The 21,815-nt window shown below is 40.5% G+C and overlaps 1 protein-coding gene across 2 annotated transcripts in view; it reads left to right on the top strand.

Moving 5' to 3' along the window:
• Window positions 1-110: 110 nt before the first annotated feature.
• wwox (WW domain containing oxidoreductase) overlaps window positions 111-21,815 on the top strand; it is a 144,158-nt gene continuing 122,453 nt past the window's right edge. The window contains exons 1-6 of one of the 2 annotated variants that reach the window (XM_080907182.1): window positions 111-213; window positions 4,468-4,615; window positions 7,618-7,682; window positions 7,960-8,017; window positions 8,119-8,288; window positions 16,850-16,956. In XM_080907182.1, the coding sequence (XP_080763308.1) occupies window positions 4,509-4,615; window positions 7,618-7,682; window positions 7,960-8,017; window positions 8,119-8,288; window positions 16,850-16,956 (507 nt within the window). In that variant the 5' untranslated portion in view covers window positions 111-213; window positions 4,468-4,508. Of the gene's footprint in view, window positions 214-4,385; window positions 4,616-7,617; window positions 7,683-7,959; window positions 8,018-8,118; window positions 8,289-16,849; window positions 16,957-21,815 lie in introns of those variants that run through there. The other variant, XM_080907181.1, reaches the window with a different exon arrangement.

Here is a 21,815-nt window from a genome sequence, read left to right as displayed (position 1 = left end):
ACAAACACTCGACTACAGCGGGTCGACCCACCTCCTCCTAGCCCGCCTCTCTTTGCTTAGAGCATGCGCAGTGGCCCGAGTGAGAATAGAGGATTTCCAGCCATCAGAAGAAAAGGAGTATTGGATCGTTCTTATTTTAGGATAAATGACATCAGGTTGAACCAGCTCGTGTGACCTAGATAGATTTATCCTGATTTCACTTACACCGTAAAAGTAAGGTTTTTTATGTTGTTTATAACAAATTGAAAAATATGCAAAATTTTATTTCTTATTTATGTATAACTATTAAAGGTGGGAATCACCAGATACCCCGTGATTCCATATTATCACAATACTTGATTCTCAGTATGATATTATTGATATTTTTTAACATTCTGTGATGTCCCGAGTGTTGTAATAATACATGTTGCAGTTTATCACCTCTCAAGCATATCAAGCATACTAACACTGTAAGATGAAGACAGGTCAGTCTGACTCTATTTTACAAAGGCTCATTCAGACTGATGGCAACATGTTGGCACGTCTGTCTGTTTTTATCGATTAGATAGTAATTATTTGACAATCTCTAAGAAAGTGATTGCAGTCATTGCTCGTCAGACTGAGACTGTTTGCACAAAGGTTGCCTCCTTGCAATCATAAGGGGTTGTGAGCACCCTTGAGCTTTGGGCAACCATCTAGTCACAAGAAGTTGCAAGAAGTCACAGAATGTAAAATAATTCAATACATAACCAGTCAGCCACTGTTTTTTCATTTTTCATGTTTATGGATAGATTTTTTTGTAGATGCAGTAAGGTTGCATCATATCAATATCAATATTTACTGTCTCTGTATTGATACTGTATCACCAAGCAAAGTATCACAATATTGATTTTACAATACAGTAACATTTATTTTGTGAAGCTCAATAGTCAAAATCAATATTGATATTGCCTCCCCCAATCCTAACAAAATACTGTTGAAAAAGCTAAAAAATATTATTATTAACAGTACTTCATTATAAAAGCTAGCTCAAACAGACTAAAAACTAGGTCATTATAAGGAATATACCTTTTTCTTGCATCATGCAACATTTGTTCAATATCTGAAGTAAAGCATCCAAAGCAATGAACAGCACACAAGCATGGTGAGCATAAGGCAGCAAGCACGATGACGTCAGTGAAGATGAGTGTCAGGAGTGATTTGTGACAGAAAATCGTAGTAAGACTGAAAGGGACAGTTTACAAGATGGTAGTGAGACCTACCATGGTGTATGGTTAGGAGACAGTGGCACTGACAAAAAGATACAAGCCTGAGCTGGAGGTGACAGAGCTTAAGATGTTAAGGTCTTCACTGACTAGAATGGACATAATTAGAAATGAGTACATCAGAGGGACAGCTCAGGTGGAGCAGTTTGGAGACAAAGCTAGAGAATCAAGGCTGACGTGGTTTGGGATGCACAGAGGAGGGATGGGGGCTATGTTGGAGTAGGCAAGGCAGGAGGAAAACCAGAAAACCACAAAGATTCACGAATCTAGTGAAGGAGGACATGCAAGAGGTTAACAGATAGAGGAGAGTGAAAGAGGAGGATGCCAAGGCTAGGGTTAGATGGAGGCAGACAATATGCTGTGGTGACCTTCAAATGAAGCAATCGAAAGAAGACTAAATAACTTTTAATAGTTTCAATGGTTTGAATGGAGAGCACAAAATCTGTTCAAGAGAAAGGTTTCATTAAATTTTTTATTTTTATTTTTATTTTAAGGAGGAGAATGTAATGGAGTAGGTGCGAGAGGGAGTAGGAGTTCTGTCAGGTTTGTATAGTGGATTGTCATTTATGCTTAGAAATATCTACTCATATATGCTTAGAGTTTAATAATCAATGTCATGTTGGTAGAGGTTTGATCCTTAGTAGTCTGTGGAAACTCTGTGTGCCTCCCAGAGCACTCTGGCATGCACACACAACTTAAGGTCAGGAGAGAGGTTATATCTGCTCTTACTGATATATGGTATAGCAAACACACGTATATCTGTCTATGTCTAAGTGCCTTTTGTTTAGATGAACTGCTGGACTTCCAGACCAGCAGGTTCAGGGAAGTCGTTTATGGGGTCACACACTGACACCCCCCCCCACACACACACACACACATACTTACACAACGCACAGGCAAAGGTACTCTTTGTGTGTATGAAGACGTCATATGTTAAAGATCCTATTTATATTTATGTAACCTCAATAAAAGAGCAGTGTTACGGGGGAGCGGACGAGAGCAACTGGGGTCAAGTGAAGGGACGGCGTTTGTCCAGTTCTCTCCCGTGCACGAGAAACATAAAGAACTTTGCCTACTCGTGTCTTGCTTTTGCTGTGTAATTAAATTGTCTTCAACGTTCCAGCGAATAAGTTTAAGCTACAAACCTATCAAGTTCTCTGGGAGGTGGAAGGCGGAAAGCAATGGGGAGTGAATAACCAAGTGGCTGAGTGGAGCAGAGAGTATACAGATAGGAGTGTGGCTGTGTGGATTTATCGGACAAACGATTTTGAATATAGAGCTGCCACGCAGGGGGAAACACATTAGTGAATGATGCTGAAGATGGCAATGACTGGCTGGCAACTAAGATAAGTTGGCCATGGTCACTACCCCTTCCACTGAGTAGTGGCTGTGGCAGTGCACATCCGACATTGGACAGTGAAGGCAAATTATGAAACAATCAGGTGGAAGGATTTGGAAACAGGGAACAGTGCACTACATGATCTATGTTTTAACTGGGAAACACTGAAAGATGGGTGATGGTCTCTTAAAATGGTCCTGGGAAGTTTCATCTAGATATTATCAGAGAAGTGTGCCTGCACATGTGATGTGACAATAAAAGTGATTTGATTTGATTTGATTTGAGAACAACCACATTTTCTGACCTGAATCTTTGTTAGAGGCAGGCTGCCTGGAACTGTTTTCAAGACATTCTTTGGGTGGTGCAGTCTGGGCTAGGGCAACACAGGCCTCCTTCCAAACTGCAGCGTTTCATGCAATGAGCATACAAAATCTCTCTTTCCCTGCCAATAGCTCCTTATAAATCCTAATTGTTGCTCTTGGTGCTGTTGTTGGAGTTGCACCAGAGCTTGACCAAAACATATTGAAACTTGAAACAGGAATTAAACACCTTGTTCTGAGTCTATATGGCCTAATCCCTATCTCCATATCCACAGACTTTGAGGCACAGTCCCGCTAAATCCTTTAGGGATCAAGTGTTTTAGTGTTTCCTTTTCTTTATCTCCTTTTGTATAAGATGTACTGGATCATCCTTTATGAAATTAGATTACATCATCCCACAGTTCAGTACATCACTGTGATTATTGTGCTGTTTTACATTTTTATTATCAGTTCAACAGTGCGCTATTCCACAGAAATTTCGCAGCCATTCTATGGAAAACACAGACTCTGCAGATGGACAAGACACATGTAACAAGTGCACAAACTGGTTAACAGACACAACAGGCAGGTCAAGTGGCAGGAATAAGAGAAGCAAGAGACGGCCACAGATTTTGCATACAAAAGAGCTACTGAGCTGATGGGAACAGCTGTACTGGTTAGGTCACATTGGCAGTTGTCGAATTTCAAGGCATGGAAAAAAAACACAGAACACAACTAATTTCTTTTAATTTAACTATATCTGAAACCTGTTTATATCTCATTTATTGTTTTTATTTAAACATGTGAACATTTAGAGGCGGAATAGCTCTAACTAATTCGCTTTTGTTAGTTGTTACGTGTCATTCCACTGTGTTGACTAGTTAATGAGGTGGTTTAATGCTACCTTTGTCCCCAATAGGTTTAGGGCTGTCATCTGTTCAGATTTCCTCTGGCCCTCTTGGATAGTCTGTAGGCTACTTTTCTATTACAATAGACAGGAAAGGTAAAACTGGTAAAACATGCCCAACTGCATGGTGACCTCTTTGGTTGATAGATGTCTGAAAAGTGTACAGAAGCGTAGTTATGACAGGAAAGGTGATTAATTAGTGTAGAATAAAAGGATTTGGAGGAGATTAAAAAAAAATCAGAAAACTTTAGCTGTGTAGATAACTCAGTGGGCCTGAGTTATCTGATTACATAAATCAGCAGCTCTATCTGCCCACTTCCAACATCTCCCAACATTATTCTCCTACTAGCTTTAAAATTTATATACCCAGATCAAAGGCTGAGAGAAAACCCAGCCAGTGTTCTCTAACATAAAGCCTTTAAGCTTATGAAAAAAACAAACCCCAACGATATTAAACTTGAGACAGTAACTCGAAATTTCGACTTAGTTCTGGCTTCTGGCTGCCATCTTTTTTTCGGAAACATTTGAATCACAAAAAGCCGGATCCTTCAGCATATGGTCTACCGCCTCAATGTCCCAAAATGCAGTTCGGCAGTCGTCATCGTGTTGTTGCGGAAGTGCTGGAAGATCGCCGTGTCCGTGTTTCTGCGCTCTCTGACATCTGCATTCATTCTCCAGAGCAGATATTTCTCTCTGATTTTCGTCATTCACTGGAAGCTATGGCAGCTCTGAAGTACGCCGGTATGGACGATACAGATAGTGAGGATGAGTTACCACCTGGATGGGAGGAGAGGTCTACTAAAGATGGTTGGGTCTACTATGCAAAGTAAGTGAGATCTCACCATTAACGCTATCAGCAAGCATGTCTGTGTATGAGTATAAGTATAAGTCCTAACACTTACTGACATCAGGGCCATGCCATTTCTATTAGCACCTGGCTAACACAGCCTGCTAGCTACACTGTAAAGTCTGTGTTATAAAGTGTGCCGTCCTTATTTCACTGTAGGGTTTGTGCTAATTGTTGTTAGTCTTTGATAAGTCTGTGAGTTTGTCATCTCGAATTATCCTGCTGTAGTGTCACTATCCACTAGCTGCCATGCTGTAAACTTACGCTGAAATATAAAATCACAACCCTCCTCAGTAATGGGATAATGCATTAGAAATGTACATTTTGGATGTGCAGCTGAAAAATCTATAGCAACTGTCTGATGCTGTGATGCTATCATGACAATATCGACCAGAATCTCCACTCATCTTGGACATAAGGAGTCATGGAGTCAATGTGGGGCTTTTGCTGATTTCTTTGAACTGTTTGAATTTATTTAGGATTTTCTCAAATCCACACAAGGTCAAAAATCTACTTCCTGGTTCAAATATGTTCAATATATAAAACTTAGCAAGTAACAGCTCAATGACATACTTTTGGTAGCTGTCAACAAGATCCTGTCTGGATACTTGACCACTCTTCTTGGCAGAATTGGTAGAGTTCATTTAAATTGGTTAGCTTCCTTGCACAGACCTGGCTTTTAAACATAGTCTACAAATTTTAAGTAGATTAGTGGTCAGGCTTTGGGAATGTCATTCTAGAGCCTTAGTGTTAGCCTGGTTTATCTCTTAAAAAAACACGTTTTGATGTGTTTGGGAGCAATGGCTGGTTTGACATGAAGTTGAAAAATTTGGATTTAGTATTTCTTCATTATTCAGTCCACTTTGTGGAGTGTAAAATAGAATAGAACAATCCTTTAATTGTCCCAAAAGGGGAAATTTTGTTGTAACAGCAGCAAGAAAAACACATATAGGCCCTACACATTTTTTTTTTTACATATTTACATCAAGGACAATAGTTGACCAAAAACAGAGTACTGTACAGTTGTTAAAATTAAATTAATGTAATTAATTTAATTACAGATGAGAGGCAAACCCAGGTTGTAGTGTGAATCGGTTGATAAAATAGTGCAAGTTACAGCGCTGATGTAAACTTCTATGTTTGTTGGGAGCAGTTTTGATTGTACAATCTGACAGCTGTAGGGAGGGAGGACCTGCAGAAATGCTCCTTCATGCATCTAGGATGCAGCAGTAGGGCTGTGCGATATGACCAAAATCTCATATCCCGATATAAGAATTCTATAAAAAAAATAACGATATAAATCACACAAATGTAACATTTTCTGTAAATTCTGTGAATCTCGGGCAGCTCGTCTTGCGGGAAGTGTTTCCAGCTGCGCGTCATGTAGCTGGAGTCGAGTGTTTTAACCAATGCATGAAACTATACATTTTTAGACATAAGTTGTAACGGCCGCCGTTTTCTTTGTGAGTATTTATTACACGGCGTGCTGCGGGGAAAAGCCTGTTCTAACGTTTTATTCTAAGGTTTATTTTTTAGCACCTGGCGGCTCTTTTTAAATTCTCATCCGTAAACAATCTGCTCTTTCACGTGATTCAGGTTATTTTGAAAAGTCTCAACAGGATCTTGAGCTTTATTGTGAAAGGTTTATGTGGAACATAAACAAGCGGACGCGCGATGCTGTTACCGTGGTTGTTGCTAACGACAACGCATAAAAGCAGGCGCTTGTCCGTCTGAAGTGTGGTTATATAAAATATAAGAGAAAGAGAGAACTTTAAGAAATTAATATAGCCACTACAGTGACCATCAAAACGATGAAAAAATATGTAAACAGTGTATTTTGCGACACCACGAAACAAACGATAGCGTAAAATGAAACATAGATGTTTTTATATCATAATCCGATATATATCGTTATATCGACAGCCCTATGCAGCAGTCTGTCACTGAAGGAGCTCTGCAGTTCAGCAACATTTACATGCATGGGGTGGGAGACGCTGACCATCAGAGATGTTATTTTGGCCAGACTCCTTCTGTCTCCCACCACCTGCACTGGGTCCAGGGGACATCGCAGAACCTTCCTGATGAGTTTATCCAACCTCTGTACCAGCACCATTGGCAAAAAAACTGCCCCAGAACATGATACTACCACTACCATGCGTGACAGCTGGTACAGTGCTCTCAGGTTTAAAAGCACCACATTTACTGCTCAAAATATACCTCTGGTCATTGTGATCAAAACGCTCAATCTTTGTCTCTTTTATCCAGAAGGCAATTGGCTTATCGATTCTGGAGCAGTGGCTTCTTTCTTGGTTGGCACCCTCTTGGGCCACGGTGATGTAAAACTCACTTCACTGTGGACAGTGATGCTGGTGTACCAGCAGGTTCCAGTACATGGCATGCTTTAGTCTTTGTGTTTGCATGTGTATACACGTATACATGTATTTTATGTTCACGTATGTGTGCTTGTGTGTGAATGTGTACATTTTTGTATATGTATGTGCATATTTGCATGTACACATATTTTTTACAAACATATATGGATGTCTCACAAGGTTTCTATAATATTTTCATCTTATCTATTTTAATTCTTTTTATTATATTATCCCTCTGTTCAGCACTTTGGCCGACACTTGATGTCTTTTAAATGTGATATATAAATAAAGATGACTTGACTTGACTTGGTGGTTCCTGGGTTGGTCCTGATTATTCTAACAAATTTTATCTCATTGAGGGTAACAGTTTGGGTCTATTTCCAGACTTTGGCAAAGGATATACATCCTGTATATAAAAAGGCATTAAAGATGCATACTGTATAATTAGTCCACCCTGGAAAAAAAATAGTTCAAAGAAATAATTAAAATCCCTAAATTTCCATGACATTCATGCCCATGATGAGTGTAAATACACTATTGACCACAGCTGTATATTGTAAAGAAAATTATTTTTTTTCATTCACTCTTAATCTCTGTTTGTGCCAACAGTCATGATGAGATGAAGACACAGTGGGAACACCCCAAGACAGGAAAGAAGAAACGTTGTGCTGGAGGTTTGCTTTACTCACTTGTGTTTTCCCTGGAGAATTGTTCACATGTATGCAAAGCTGAGATTATTTGATATTTCTCTAACTTGGACTTGGTTATTTGGAGTATTGTCAACCACACAACTTTTATGCAGTGGCCAGTAGCTAAGCAGTCAGTTAAAAAATTAATGAAACAGGACATAGAATTCAGTTTTGGCTTGAAATGTATATACACTTTTTTTTTTTTTTTTTTTTTACAAACTTTTTCTATTAAAGAATAATAAATCTCTGTCTTTTTCTACAGACTTACCATATGGTTGGGAGCAGGAAACTGATGAAAAAGGACAGATAATTTACATTGAGTAAGAAGACTTATGATCAAACCCCTTATATTTGTGGAAATGTTTGACTGCAATAAAACTACGTTGCTGCTTTCATTCCTGCTTTCCTCTGTCATTTTCAGTCACATTAACAAGCGGAGCACATATTTTGATCCACGTCATGCATTTACAGTAGAGGATGTGGTGGTGAAGCCGAAGCGGTACGATGGAAACACTGCTGCTCTCGAGATCCTGCAGGGTCGTGACCTCTCTGACAAGGTTGTCCTCATTACCGGAGGCAATGTGGGCATTGGTGAGCTTAATGTTTATTTATCTTTTTCTTTTGTCTGACAAACGTTCTGAAAAGTTGGAACCATCAATCTGCAGTAATGTGTGTTTCTGTGATGACACCACTAGGTGGTGATATGGTATTATGCTATAACAGAAGGGTGCTTTCCAAGACTGTCTCTACTCCTTGCATGTCCCCATCTCTTCACAACGGGGCATTCATCAACATTAGCCTCCAAAATGATACACTTAGACTCAACAAATCACTCCTTAATACCGAACATGACTGTATTGAAGTTCATTAGCAGGGCTGAATTGGATGTCATTGTTAACTGTAATGAATGGTGTCCATTTGTACCCAGCAAATGCATGGCTCACTATATAATGGTCTGGAAACAAATTTATTTCCTCTTTCCTTTAGTTTAAATTAGCACAAGTCCTGGCCATTTGTTCAGACTCGCTTCTTTGTTCGAGATAGATAATGACAGCATGAGGAAAATCAAATAAACATAAAATCGTTAATTGTCTTTATATTCAAATTCTTTGTCCCAACAAAAGTCCCTGCAATGTAATTGCACTGTGTGTGGGAGTGTGTGACTCTGTGTATCTGTGTATGTGTGTGATATGAGATGTAGCAAGGCAGCACTGTATTACATAGATTTACAGCAGCCTGGGGACCTTCACTGAGGGAAGAAGCTTGTGAACTTAAATGCCTGCCTGACCCTGATGTTCTTCTGTCTTTTATCTTTACACACATTAAGAGAACACAGTTTTTAAAAAGTAACACAAATGAAAATGATTTATTGTTTAGTTTCCTGGGACTGTGCGTCCTCATGTGGACACTGCACTTTATACTTAAAAAGTGTTTTATACGTTTTTTTAAACAATGGTGACTTTATTGTGTTTCTCTGTAATATAAACCCATTGCACCCGTATGAGGGCATACAGTTTTTTTCTTAATTAAAAGAGTTTCTGTTCAAAGATGATGCTTAGTTTTTATACTTACTGGGTCCAGCTAATGCCCCAAATTTAGGGGAAATTAAAAATAGCTCAGGTCTCAAGAGGTTCAGATTCTTGCCACACACAATAGACACTCGTTAGCTGATCAATAGGCAGTTTCAGCACTTAATAATAATAATAATAATAATAATTGGCTTGTATCAAATGACCTCTGATGACTGTATTTCCATTAAACCTGTGACCGTCACTAAACCAAGATCTGTTCAACCTATTTTTCTTTTTCTTTGTCTCTGAATTAAAAGACTCACAACAAACATCAATTAAAAATATAACTGACATCCATCAAAACATTATTAGCAAGAAATTATTATTTTTAAATGTTTTGGGTTAGGATTACTTCTACATATAGTTAAAAAAGTAATAATTTTACTATGAAATCTGTCAAAGGAAAATGCACATGAACATGTGAAATGCAGAAAATCTGTACCCAGAACAAGTGTAATGAACTGAAAAACGCCAACATTAAAATGGGAATGCCTATGATTACCAGAACAAAGTGTAGTGTGAGTCAGATACTAAAGGATAATTATCAAAATAAAGAAAACGTGAAGATGTATGGCTGCAGAACGACTGTAGGCATCAGAGGTTAAAAGTGCATAAGCCTCTCATTCCAAATGTATTGCTTTCACTAGACGCGGATAGAGGATTAGTTCTAAAATACATCCGATATTTGGCCTGAGCGATAATTGTATAGGATGAATGGAGAAAATTACTAATAGCTTTCTCCACAAGAGGGCACAGGAGGTCTGTGATGTGCATGCTATTGATATTAAAAAATGTTATCATATTAGCTGTTTTACATGTACTTATTTTTTCCTTAATTAAAAAAAAACACTATATAATGAAAAAGATAATCCTCATTCAACATTTGTTGTGATATATTTAATAAAAAAAAATGCTGGAAAAAATGCAGTTTTTCACAAAAGACTGCATCAAGTAGTGGTAATACACTGACACTATATAGTGCATGAACACTTATTAGAACCCATATTAACATAACCTTTGTTTTGCTCATATTAAATATGCAGCAGCTATAATTAACAGTATTCTAATAGTAATTGCTACTTCTCATGTACTCCTTTGACATTCCTTTAGTGAAATGTGGTTATGCCAATTGGTTGGACCCACTTAGCATTTTAATGGCATCAGTAGTGTTTTAATCCAAGTGTCAAGGCTATTTCCAATTCCTGTAGTGCTTAATTCCTCCACAGGAAATGTGACATTTTTATTAGTAATGGTAGGATATTAATTAATTCCAAAAATTTACATTAAAATATTTTAATTTAGTTTCAAATGCACATAAACATGAAAACCACATATATAACATTATTTATGCATGAAATATTACCGCCTCCTGTTTTTGTGACCAGTCTTCAAGCTCCACTGCAATAGTGCTGGGAGGCGAGACAGTGATGCAGTTTGTCTTGCCAGTGTGATCACTGCGCTCGCTTTACAACATTAGTCTTCCTCTCTCTGCTTTCTTTTGTAAATTAAAAACCAGTACCAACCCGAATGGCAATTTTTAATTGTGATAATGGAAATGAATGATTGTAGTTTGTTTCCCCCCCCTCCGCTCGTCTCCGTCTCCCTCCCTCCTCCTTCTTTTTAAAGGTTTTCTTACTCGTATAGACCTGTGGTTGTACACCTGTACCTCTGCATTGATTCCTAAGCGGCTTTGACCCAAGCCTGAGCCTCCTATCCATCCCCATTACACAGTACTGCTCTGGCTCTAATTCGCCCCTATCAACTAACTCTCAGGTTATTTACTGGCCAGGGGTCCATGGAACAGTTGTCCTTAAAGGGCCATTGTCCTGATGTCTCTAGCCCCCACTGGGTTCAGAATGAGGATACTTGCTTTTTAAATATAAAACTGCACAACATTGCACAAAAATGTATTTCTATTTTCCCTCTCAGGACACGTGGTCTTATTTACCCAGTGACAGCTCCTTTGGGAACTGTTTTTATGGACATTTATGTGTCCAAATACCTGGGGAGGGTCATCAGTCTCTCAGGTGACTTGTTGACATATGTTTAATAGTGGTCAGAAATAACATATCCGCCTCCTGTCTTACTCAACTCAAATGGTCCTGCTTTTTTTTTAATTAGTCCAGCTCAGCATGTGTGGTGCACAAAAGAAAGAAAACACTTATTCAAGTGTGGTTTTTACTTATGCAGATCTCTTTATTTTTCAAAAAGTTCTCACAGATTATAATTTTTTATTCAGTAAGTGAAATTATGAGTTTGAAATTAAGTTTTTATTTATTCTGCTTTTCAGTGTTGACGTGTTTCATATCTGAACTTTTTGCACCTTCTGTGGAGAGTCTTGCTGTTGAGCAGTGCATACAGTTGCAAAGCTTTACTCAGTCTAAATGCATGCACTAAATTCCGCGTGGTCTTCTTGTTAAGGCGCAGGGTCAATGTAGGAATAAGAAGCAGAAAAGACTTAGGATGTCCAGACGGGGAATAGCATGGATTTAAAAAAGGAGCGCTTCGTAATGTTTTAGTCTCTCTATGCATTGTCTCTGCAGTGTTTTAGGACTTTCAATGTTATTCTTATTCATGAAAGACTAACAATATTCCATAGTTGTGTTGATCCCAGTGTTGTGTTGTGAGGATTAAGTGTCAGGCTGGTGCTCTCCTCTCTCTGGATGGAGAGATCCCTAAGCATATTCAGTGAGTCGCAGAGCTGCGGGAGCCTCTGTGTGCAGATTAAACCCATAGTCTAGCTTTGTGGCTGATCATTAGATTGAGGCAGATTTGTTAAGCATAACTGCCATTAAATTGGTTGCAAAGCTCTGGTATTTACTGCACTACTGTTTATGAATAAGGACCTCCTTAAAGACCCGTGCAGCGATGCGTTAAACCCAAGCCTCAGTAAGGAGGGAAATGCATTATTCATAGTGGGAGGAATTAGATGGATAAAAAGATGTTCCTGGTGAGGATGGTGTGTGGCGTCTGTGTGTGTGTGTGTGTGTTTTTTTGTCTCTGAGCATCTCTCAGTGACTACGTGTGGTTTAGATGACATCCAGAGTGCATCTGTGTTTATATTAAGTCTTCATTGTGTGTGTGTGTGTGTCCACCGGGTGAATGGCCGGCCAGTGTCCTGCGCTGCCTTCTCCGTATCAACTTGTGAACTGAACCGCCGAGGAAATCAAAGGGAAGTTTTATTTTTATTTTTTTTCATTGGGCATTTCATGTTCTCACTGATGAATGTGTTTATTGGCTACGTAATAAGAAGCAGTTCCGGTTGGTTAGTCAAATTATTCAACTTTATTAACCTTAGATGAAATTTGCTATGCAGACCCAAACTGGTGTAACGTGCAGAGAGTATAATGCTGGAGGCTAGCAGGGTTCAATAATGATTACAGCTCTAATATAATGGAACTGAAGTGGTTAGAGAAAGAGAGGATGGAATACATATATGTGCTTAAAGGCTGTAGGTAAAATAAAATGAAGGGGCATTGGGTTATTGTGTGTAGTCAAGTAGTTTATAGACCTATCGAGTTTACAGTCTGCACATGATGAGGGGGATGAAAGTTACATGACGGGGGAATGTGGGGGGGATTTTGATGACAGTGATGAAAATAGCCCTAATGCTCAGCAGCTATGTGTGCATGAGCAGGCCTCTGGGGTTTGTGTTTATCATTGTACACGTTTGTGATTTGGTGCGCTATGTGTTTATCAGCTGTACTGTCCTCCTTCCTCGCTCTGTGAGGCTGACTGCTGGAGGACCAGGGGTGTCCAGTGTGTTGTGAGGCCATGATGAAAGATTGTGTTGGGAGTTGGAGGTTGACACAGAGGGTCAGAGAAAGAAAAGGGGGGTTGGTGGCTGGGTGGGTGGGTAGGCGGGTGCTAGATAGGGCTGCATGGCTGGTGAGGTGGTAGTGGGGGTGGTGGGGGAGCCAGGAGGGGATAGGGAGGGGTAATAGAACCACTCCAGTGCTCTCACCTGGAACAGCTCAACCTTGGGCTGTAATTACTAACCATACATTCCACTTTTGGGGTGACATCTCCCTCCTCTTGGACTAATGGAGGGGAATTAGAGGGGATCTTAAAAGTCAGAAAGAGCGGGGGAGTTGTCCCCTTCTTCACTTCTTGGGCAAGAAATACACGGTAACCGCAGGAACAGGTGCACTCATCACATCAGAGATGGTCAGGAGTTTGAAGATGTCTCTCAAATCCGGCCACTCTTTGCTTTCTTAGATACACATGCATATATTAACCTCCTAAGACCCGAACTGTTTCACGGCATGCATTTTTAATTTCTCTTTGATATTTGGGCTGATTGGGACCCGATGAATGTAAAAACAAAGAATTACCAGATTTTTTTTTTTCTTTTTACCTAATTTTTGTGTCTGAGAAAAATGAGAGCCACATATGAGGATATTCATTTACAATTTTGATAGAACAAAAGCAGTATAATGTCCTCGTAAGTGGATATCAGGCCCTTGTAGAGCAAAATTGAGTATTTTGGTCTAAATAACCCAAAATGTGATGTCCACGTATGTGGACGCCAGGTTCTAGGAGGTTAAAGATTTGTTTTGGACTAATATTTGGACTAGAGCTCAAATAATTAGTTGACAGTCAAATAATTTTTCTGTTGTTTATCAAATACTACTTTTTCTTTTTTTTAACTAAGGAATTCACCTCACTGTGAAAAATAGAATAAAATGTGTGAAATATAGAATATGAATATCTGTTTATGTATATCACAGTTATGTTGAAAAGTGAAATAGATGGCGCTTATTAACTTATTGTTTTTAGAAACATACTGCATGTGTTATATAATATCTATAGTAACTGGGATGAGATGGGCACGTGGGATAAAGCCGTGTAACAGTGCAGTGTCGGGTCACATGAAGGTGATTGTGGCAAGTTGTTACAAAATCTACAAATTTCTAAACGCTTTACCAACTAAAATAAATCAAACAGAAGACAGAAATAAACAGCAATAAACATAATAATAAAAACCATACTTATTATGTTTATTAATTGCCTCATAAATAGCCCAAATGCAATTTCAGTTAAAAACACCTTGTAACTCAATGATGAGTTTGGGCGATATGTACTCTGTTCATAATCATGTTTTTTCTCTCTCATGGTCTTTCGAGCAGCTCTGGAAAAGGGGATTGTGGGAACCCGACATGTTTACCCACAGGTCTTGTAATGATCTGAACCGACTTCTGTTTGCCCAATTGTACTGCAGAGCTTATTTTAGTTAAATGCCTCTTTGGATGCAGATCAAGAGAGGGAAGGAGCAGGCGGCTCCGTTTGCCAAATAAACACGTTTACTGACGAGGCTGGTAATGATCTCATTACATTGAGCCAATACACCTGTGTACGAAGGGGATCCAGAGAGGGGCAGTGGGCCAGGGAGGACAAACAAAGCGTGAAATCACTAAATCACACTCATTATTGGGGGATATCAGTAGGGCCAGGATCCTAATGTACCATGAAGAGCATTCACAGCTTAATGGACATTTTACACATTTTTATGCATTTTATACATTACAGTAAAACACATTTTCAACAATAGCTGAGCCATGTAGTGCATTCTTGCTACTTTATAAAGCTTGAGATTGAACATAAACATATTCAAAGAAACTTCCCCCCCCCCCATCTACAGACTCTTCTCTGTAAACCTCTGCAGCTACTACATCTGTTTAGACAGAAAAATCTGGGTGAGCATCACATCCAAGCGGGCCTGCCGCGCGCTGTAAAACAGCTTATGGCGTTTGTCGATCCACCAGCGCAAAAGAAACCCCTGTCTGACCTCTTGTCATGTTCCACCATCAGCATACAATGCTGAAACAGGCTCCCTTTGTTGTACACCTGACCAGGAACTAATTTCGTCGCGGCCCTCTCCACCGGTAACACGGGCAAGAGGGCGGGGAGTCTCTGTTACAGCAACGCCACACTCGTTATTTCACAATTAATGTCAAGCCCTTGTTATTTGTCATTGCAAATACATGGCTTCGGCGCTGCTGCTGTTGTCGCTGCCATATTCTAATTTGTTCCCCATTATGGAAAACACTGGTGTCGATTAATTTCACTTTCATGCTTTGTACACACAACCAGTCGGTGTGAGGTGTTGTTGTTTACCAGAAGCCAGTAGTCTTGTCCAATTTATAAAGACCGGAAAAAATGCCTTTAAATGAAGCTGCGTTTGTGGGGAAAAAAAATATAAAAATCATTTCGCACACATCCGTATGATTTTTATCAATTTTAAAAGCAGTGTTCAGATTATGCCGAAGTGAAAACGCAGACACTTTGCGTGACACTCAGAAGTTACGCTAACATTTATTTTCTAAAGCCCGCCGCCGCTCATTTGGATTCAAAGCCTATTTTTACCCCACCAGTCACTCTGCTTGTTATTTCTGTGATGCTGTTTTTATTTTCATTTCCATTTCCTGTGAGTGAAATGATCTCCGCTCACAGTCACAGTCCCCTCCATTACACCTAATAAGGTGTCATATAATTTCATTCCATGCTTCACTTGTCAGAAAGGGCTTCCAATCCCACTCCAATTTCGAGTTTTAATAGATATTAGTCCTTAATGCTCTCCTCACAATTAGGCCTCCCAGTTTTGCTCTTAATGAAAATCAGATTAAGACATATAATCTAATTACAGTCCATATTAATCCACCACCCGATACACTCTGCCTACTGCTCTGCCACTCAGACCCTCTTGCCACAATCAGTTATTGAGCCTTTCACTTTGTCAGTCAGGACTCTCATACTGCATGTGGATAAGTGCTTGTGTGTGTGTGTGTATATATGTATATACATACACACAGGTTTGTATATAGAAGTAGGATTAAAAATATGACATGACTCTGTGCTCTTGAACTTTTCTGTGACACATGAAGGGTAGTAAATGTCAAAGGAAATAAAAATACGGTGAAGGAAAGAAAGTTAATCTCATAAATTAATTCAACCTACGGGATGAAATGACCCATTTAGACTTGTAATTTAGAAATGAACTTCTCTCCCTCTATCTTCAGTTTTTGTCAGTTTTATCGTGACTACATGATTTGGATGGAGCCATGAAGTAGTCTTGGACTGATAAATTCTGCGCATATCGGCGGACCTCGTTTCATGGGAGAAATGTCCTTATCAGAGGCCCTTTGATGTGCCTGAAATATCACGCCAAGGTTCAGTGTGAATGTCATGTCTGTTCGATTGCTCATTTAGTTCAGTTACGACCCGTGTTTTCATAATTACTGCCGTAATTTTTAACGTAATTAACAACAGCCTCCGTTTTTCTGACTCTATGCGAGCGGCGATACCTCATTGAGAGTTGGCGGTCAGATCCAAAACTTTATCTAAGACGAGAGGAAGAAGTCGCGAACCACAATAATTCAATCAGTTTCATCACTTCAGAGAGAAATGATTAACTCCACTAGACTGGGTTACTCAATGAAATAAATTATATGAAAAAATTGATGGGGATCTGAAGTTATCTTTAGAAAAAAAAAACCCTCATCTTTGAGGCATTGCTTGCCTGTAGACTTTTTCTCATGTCTATATCTCCCTGTCTTCCTGTCCGTCTGTCTCCCATCTCAGGCTTTGAGACAGCCAGGTCTTTTGCTCTTCATGGCGCCCATGTGATCCTGGCTTGTCGAAACCTGACCCGTGCCAACAAGGCGGTGAGCCTCATTCAGGGAGAGTGGGTAAGTGACAGTCTAAGTAATCCCCTGTTTTCTTGGAGCTCTAAAAGCTGGAAAGTGTGGTTAAGTTACAACATCTTTCTCAAACAAAAACAAATCCTATAAAAAGACGCCAACAATAAACCGACTTATAGTAACTTCCTTATTGAGGTTTAGACAGAATAAGCTGTTAAACATCAGTGAGCCACACTCGTGTATTAGTGAGCATACATGGACTGGGATTTCTGTAGTGCTTTTCTGGCCTTACCAATCACTTAAAGCACTTTTTTACCAAATTTAAACCAAATTCTCACCCATTCACACACAAATCGCAGTTGCACTCCCTCCGCAATGGATACAACTTCAGCTTCAGTATCTTGGCCATGTACACTTGATATTTCAGGCTTCCCGGGATGGGGATCAAAACAGTCCGAAGCACACCAAAAAGGGCTTGTCCGTGGAAAAAAAATGGTCCCAAACCAAAAAACCTATTGTTGTTACACCGACACTACATTTTCAGACTGAGCTTAATTTTTATAAAACATTTGATGTGATATAAGCAAAGCAATTTTTTTGGGTCTCGGTATATGCAGAATATGACTAAACAGTAGATAAAACAGTAGAAATAACTAGAACAAATACTAAAATTATTTTTTTTTAAAGTACTAAGAGTAAAATATAAATAACTTAATAAATGTACAATTTTGCACAATGTGTGGCAGGGAGCAGCAGGATGATGTTCAATAATACATGTTGTCATTTTCTGTGGAGTTCATACAATAATAACACTGAAACATATTTAAAGAAAATAAAACATTGAAATTTTTCGTTGACTATAAAACTTATTTTGGCTCTTCCCTTATTCTTAAGAGATTGCCTCAGTGGCTGGACCCGCATGTTTGATTTGGCACAAATTTTTACCTCTGATGTCCTTCCTGACACAGCCCCACGTATCCCGCGGATATGAGCCGCCTCCCGGTCTTGAACCATGGGTTACTTTTTGCTGTGGTTTGTGGAATGTACTGTTTTTGTGACATAATAGTTTAAAGAGTGTTTGTGTTAACTGGATGTTTTAGATTATAAAGCTCAAACAAATACGGGACAAGCATAACATTTATAATTTAGATTACTGCATAACCTACCTGTTTAGGGCTCTGCTACAAATAGAGGCCTTTTATTTTATAAGAGTGTGCTTTAAAGCAGCGGTCCCCAACCCCCGGGCCTCGGACCGGTACCGGTCCGTGAGTCGTTTGGTACCGGGCCGCGAGAGTTGAGGCTCAGGTGTGAAATGTATGGTTTTCAGGGTTTTTATCGGTTTTCAGCGTTATTTTGTTATCGTTTTTATCGTTAACTCGGTTTTCCTGGGTCTTTTCACGTGTTATGAATAAATCTTCTTTTTTTCGGTACCGGTAATAGTTTTATTTTGTTGTATTTATCCGCGACACCTTAAAGGCCGGTCCGTGAAAATAATGTCGGGCATAAACCGGTCCGTGGCGCAAAAAAGGTTGGGGACCGCTGCTTTAAAGCTTCAAACCCCGCTTCCACATTTCACAGGAGCAGTCAAATAAACTTCTGAATGAGTCTCTCTTTAAAGCAGTAGAGAGAGTGTTAAATGGAGAGAGGGAGAGGGAGAAAAAGTGAGAGGGCATCTGATAATTACCTGAGATTATTGCTCTAATATCGCTGCGCTTGTGACATGTCCCCAGATTTACGAGTGTGGGAAAATAAACAAGTGAAATGTGGGTGCTGGAGCAGAAAGAATAAGCCATTAGCACTGAGTTGATTACAGAGAGCAGGACTTGAAGAAGACGGAGAGTGGGTGCTCAGCGTAGATATGAAGAGAGAAGGAGGAAACGAGGGAGAGAGAGGAAAAGCGAGGGGGAGGGAGACAAATGCCTTTGAGCGGGAGTAGATCTGCAGTGTTTAAACTCACCAAAGTCTCTAATTGAAGTATGCCCCTGGGGCTGTCAGTGCTGCTCCACTCTGTGAAATCCAGTACTTTGACTAAATGAGTGAGGAAAAGCTCTGATCCAAGCACCAGATTTTGTTGTCAAATTGATTTTTTTTTAAAGCTTCACACCTGCCACAGAGTTATCCATGTTAGTAAATTAACAAATGGACGCTGCCCAGGATTGCTTTTAAAGAATAAACAGCTGTGACCTATGTGCCATAAATGCTAATCTTCCTTCTTTTTTGGTTGTACATTGGCATGTAGCATATGCAGATTGTCAGCAAAATTAATGACTGAGTTAATAGGGGTTGGTATAGTTCAAATAGAGCTGGAATGGAGAATTAGCATTCCCTAAGCCCACTCTATATTTCCTTTTCAAGGAATCCCCCTTGTTATAGGCTAATGAATAAAAGTCACAATATCAGAATAAATCTTTGCTGCAAATTCCCCCCTCTGGCGACATTATTAATAGATTCAGGAGAAGAATAGAGAGGAGGATTAATCTTTAAGATGATGGATGGGCCGTGCTTACCTTCCCATGCTCCTATGTTAAGGTCATTTTGATAAGAGGGTATATTTTGGGGTCCTCTGTACAAAAGGTCATCATATCTACTTCCAGGTCCCTCTCAGAGTTCCGCTCTGGCTGCCAGGAGTGGAACTGCTGTCCCGATTGCGCAGCACCTCTGACCTCTAACTACCTGCTTACTATTACGCTGTACTTTCTCTTTCTCTGCGTGTGGGCTCGCGTTGCTATTCAGGGGTGAGAGTGATGGCTCGCTCGCAGCGCAGGGTGGTGTGGTTCAGCGTGGCGCCGTGTACCGACAGTAGGTATAATAGTGGGGTCGCTGATGGATAATGTGGCAGGTCAGAACAGGCAGGAAGAGCAGGGTCGGAGGGCTCATCCTTCCCAGCCAATCATAATGTATTCTCCCAAGAGTGGCTCCTGAACTTCTGCTTCATATTTAACTCTTCAGTCATTAATGCTTTATGTTGTAGAGCTTGTTTGGCACTTTAGTGATTATATTGCTTGTTTTTTTCCTACTTTCTTTTTATTAGTTTTCTTTCTTTCGTTTCTTTTTTTTTTAAAAACTTTGTTATTGCTCGTTACTGTTTTCCCGATTAGACTTTAGCGGCGTCTCCTATGCAGTCCTAATCCGAGTTGAATGTGCTGTTTTCTCTGCCTCTATTTGAGCTGTGAGGTGAAACCCCTCCAGCAGGCTCATTAGGGGAGTTTAGAGTGGCAGAGAGGGGATAAACATTTACCTTATGATTGTGTTTTACAATAAGCCTGATGCTGGTTGCCTTTATAGGGTTCAAAGGGGGCTGTCTTTACTGTGATGAAGCCACAGTAAAACCAAGGGAATAAGCAGCAGATGGGAGCTGGAGGTAGAACAGAAGGACATGGGAAGGCAGAAGGAGAAAATGCACAAGAGTTAAGCATGATAATAAAGATATGCATCAACAGTTATATTTGTGGTGCCAAAATCGTTTGAGTCATGCACACTAGTGCATGTAGACACTATGATGCCACCCACCCATTCAAACTACTCTTTTGGAGCTTTGAGTCTGGAATCTTGTTGTTGTTGTTGCTGCTTTTAAAACTGGATTTGACATTGTTGCTATAGTGAGCATACGTAATTGACAGTAATATTAAATAGGATGGTAAGTCTGATTAAAAACAAGTTTAAAAAGAATATATTTACAGAATAGACTAAACATCAATCGTCCCTCTAATTTTTAATGTGTCTGAGCGAACACACAAACTCCCTGAGCGATCCCTTGGACCACTGTGAGCGACATCAGACGTGTGCACTGTGGTCACGCCACCATCTAATCCATCCAAGTTACATGGTTTATTAAAATAATCAAATTACAGCATTTACATTTATGTTTATGTTAGACTACTTTTAATTAACTGCTTTAGCCCACTTACAATGAAAATGTAAAAAAATCTAGTCATTGACCTGTGTAGTATGTTAACACTATCCATCCATCCATCCATCTTCATCCGCTTTATCCGAGGCTGGGTCGCGGGGGCAGCAGCCTAAGCAAAGAGGCCCAGACCTCCCTCTCCCCAGCCACCTCCTCCAGCTTATCTGGGGGAATACCAAGGCGTTCCCAGGCCAGCCGAGAGATATAATCTCTCCAGCGTGTCCTGGGTCTGCCCCGGGGCCTCCTCCCGGTGGGACATGCCTGGAACACCTCACCCAGGAGGCGCCCAGGGGGCATCCTTGTCAGATGCCCGAACCACCTCAGCTGGCTCCTTTCGATGTGGAGCAGCAGCGGCTCTACTCTGAGCCCCTCCCGGATGGCCAAACTTCTCACCCTATCTCTAAGGGAGAGGCCAGCCACCCTTCGGAGGAAGCTCATTTCTGCCGCTTGTATCCGCGATCTCGTTCTTTCGGTCACTACCCACAGCTCGTGGCCATAGGTGAGGGTAGGGACGTAGATCGACCGGTAAATTGAGAGCTTCGCTTTTACACTCAGCTCCCTCTTCACCACGACGGACCGGTGCAGCGTCTGCATTACTGCAGCTGCAGCCCCAATCCGTCTGTCGATCTCCGGCTCCCTTCTCCCATCACTCGCGAACAAGACCCCGAGATACTTGAACTCCTCCACTTGGGGCAGGAACTCATCCCCGACCCGGAGTGGGCACTCCACCCTTTTCCGGCTGAGAACCATGGCCTCAGATTTGGAGGTGCTGATTCTCATTCCCGCTGCTTCACACTCGGCTGCGAACCGTTCCAGTGCGAGCTGGAGGCCCTCATCCGATGAAGCCAACAGAACCACATCATCTGCAAAAATCAGAGATGAGATTCTGAGGCCACCAAAGCGAAAGCCCTCCGCCACTTGGCTGCGCCTAGAAATCCTGTCCATAAAAATTATGAACAGAACCGGAGACAAAGGGCAGCCCTGGCGGAGCCCATCACCC

The sequence above is a fragment of the Rhamphochromis sp. 'chilingali' genome (assembly GCF_963969265.1).
Source record: "Rhamphochromis sp. 'chilingali' genome assembly, chromosome: 2".
NCBI classification, from domain to species: domain Eukaryota; kingdom Metazoa; phylum Chordata; class Actinopteri; order Cichliformes; family Cichlidae; genus Rhamphochromis; species Rhamphochromis sp. 'chilingali'.
This window is presented reverse-complemented; position numbering and strand designations above follow the sequence as displayed.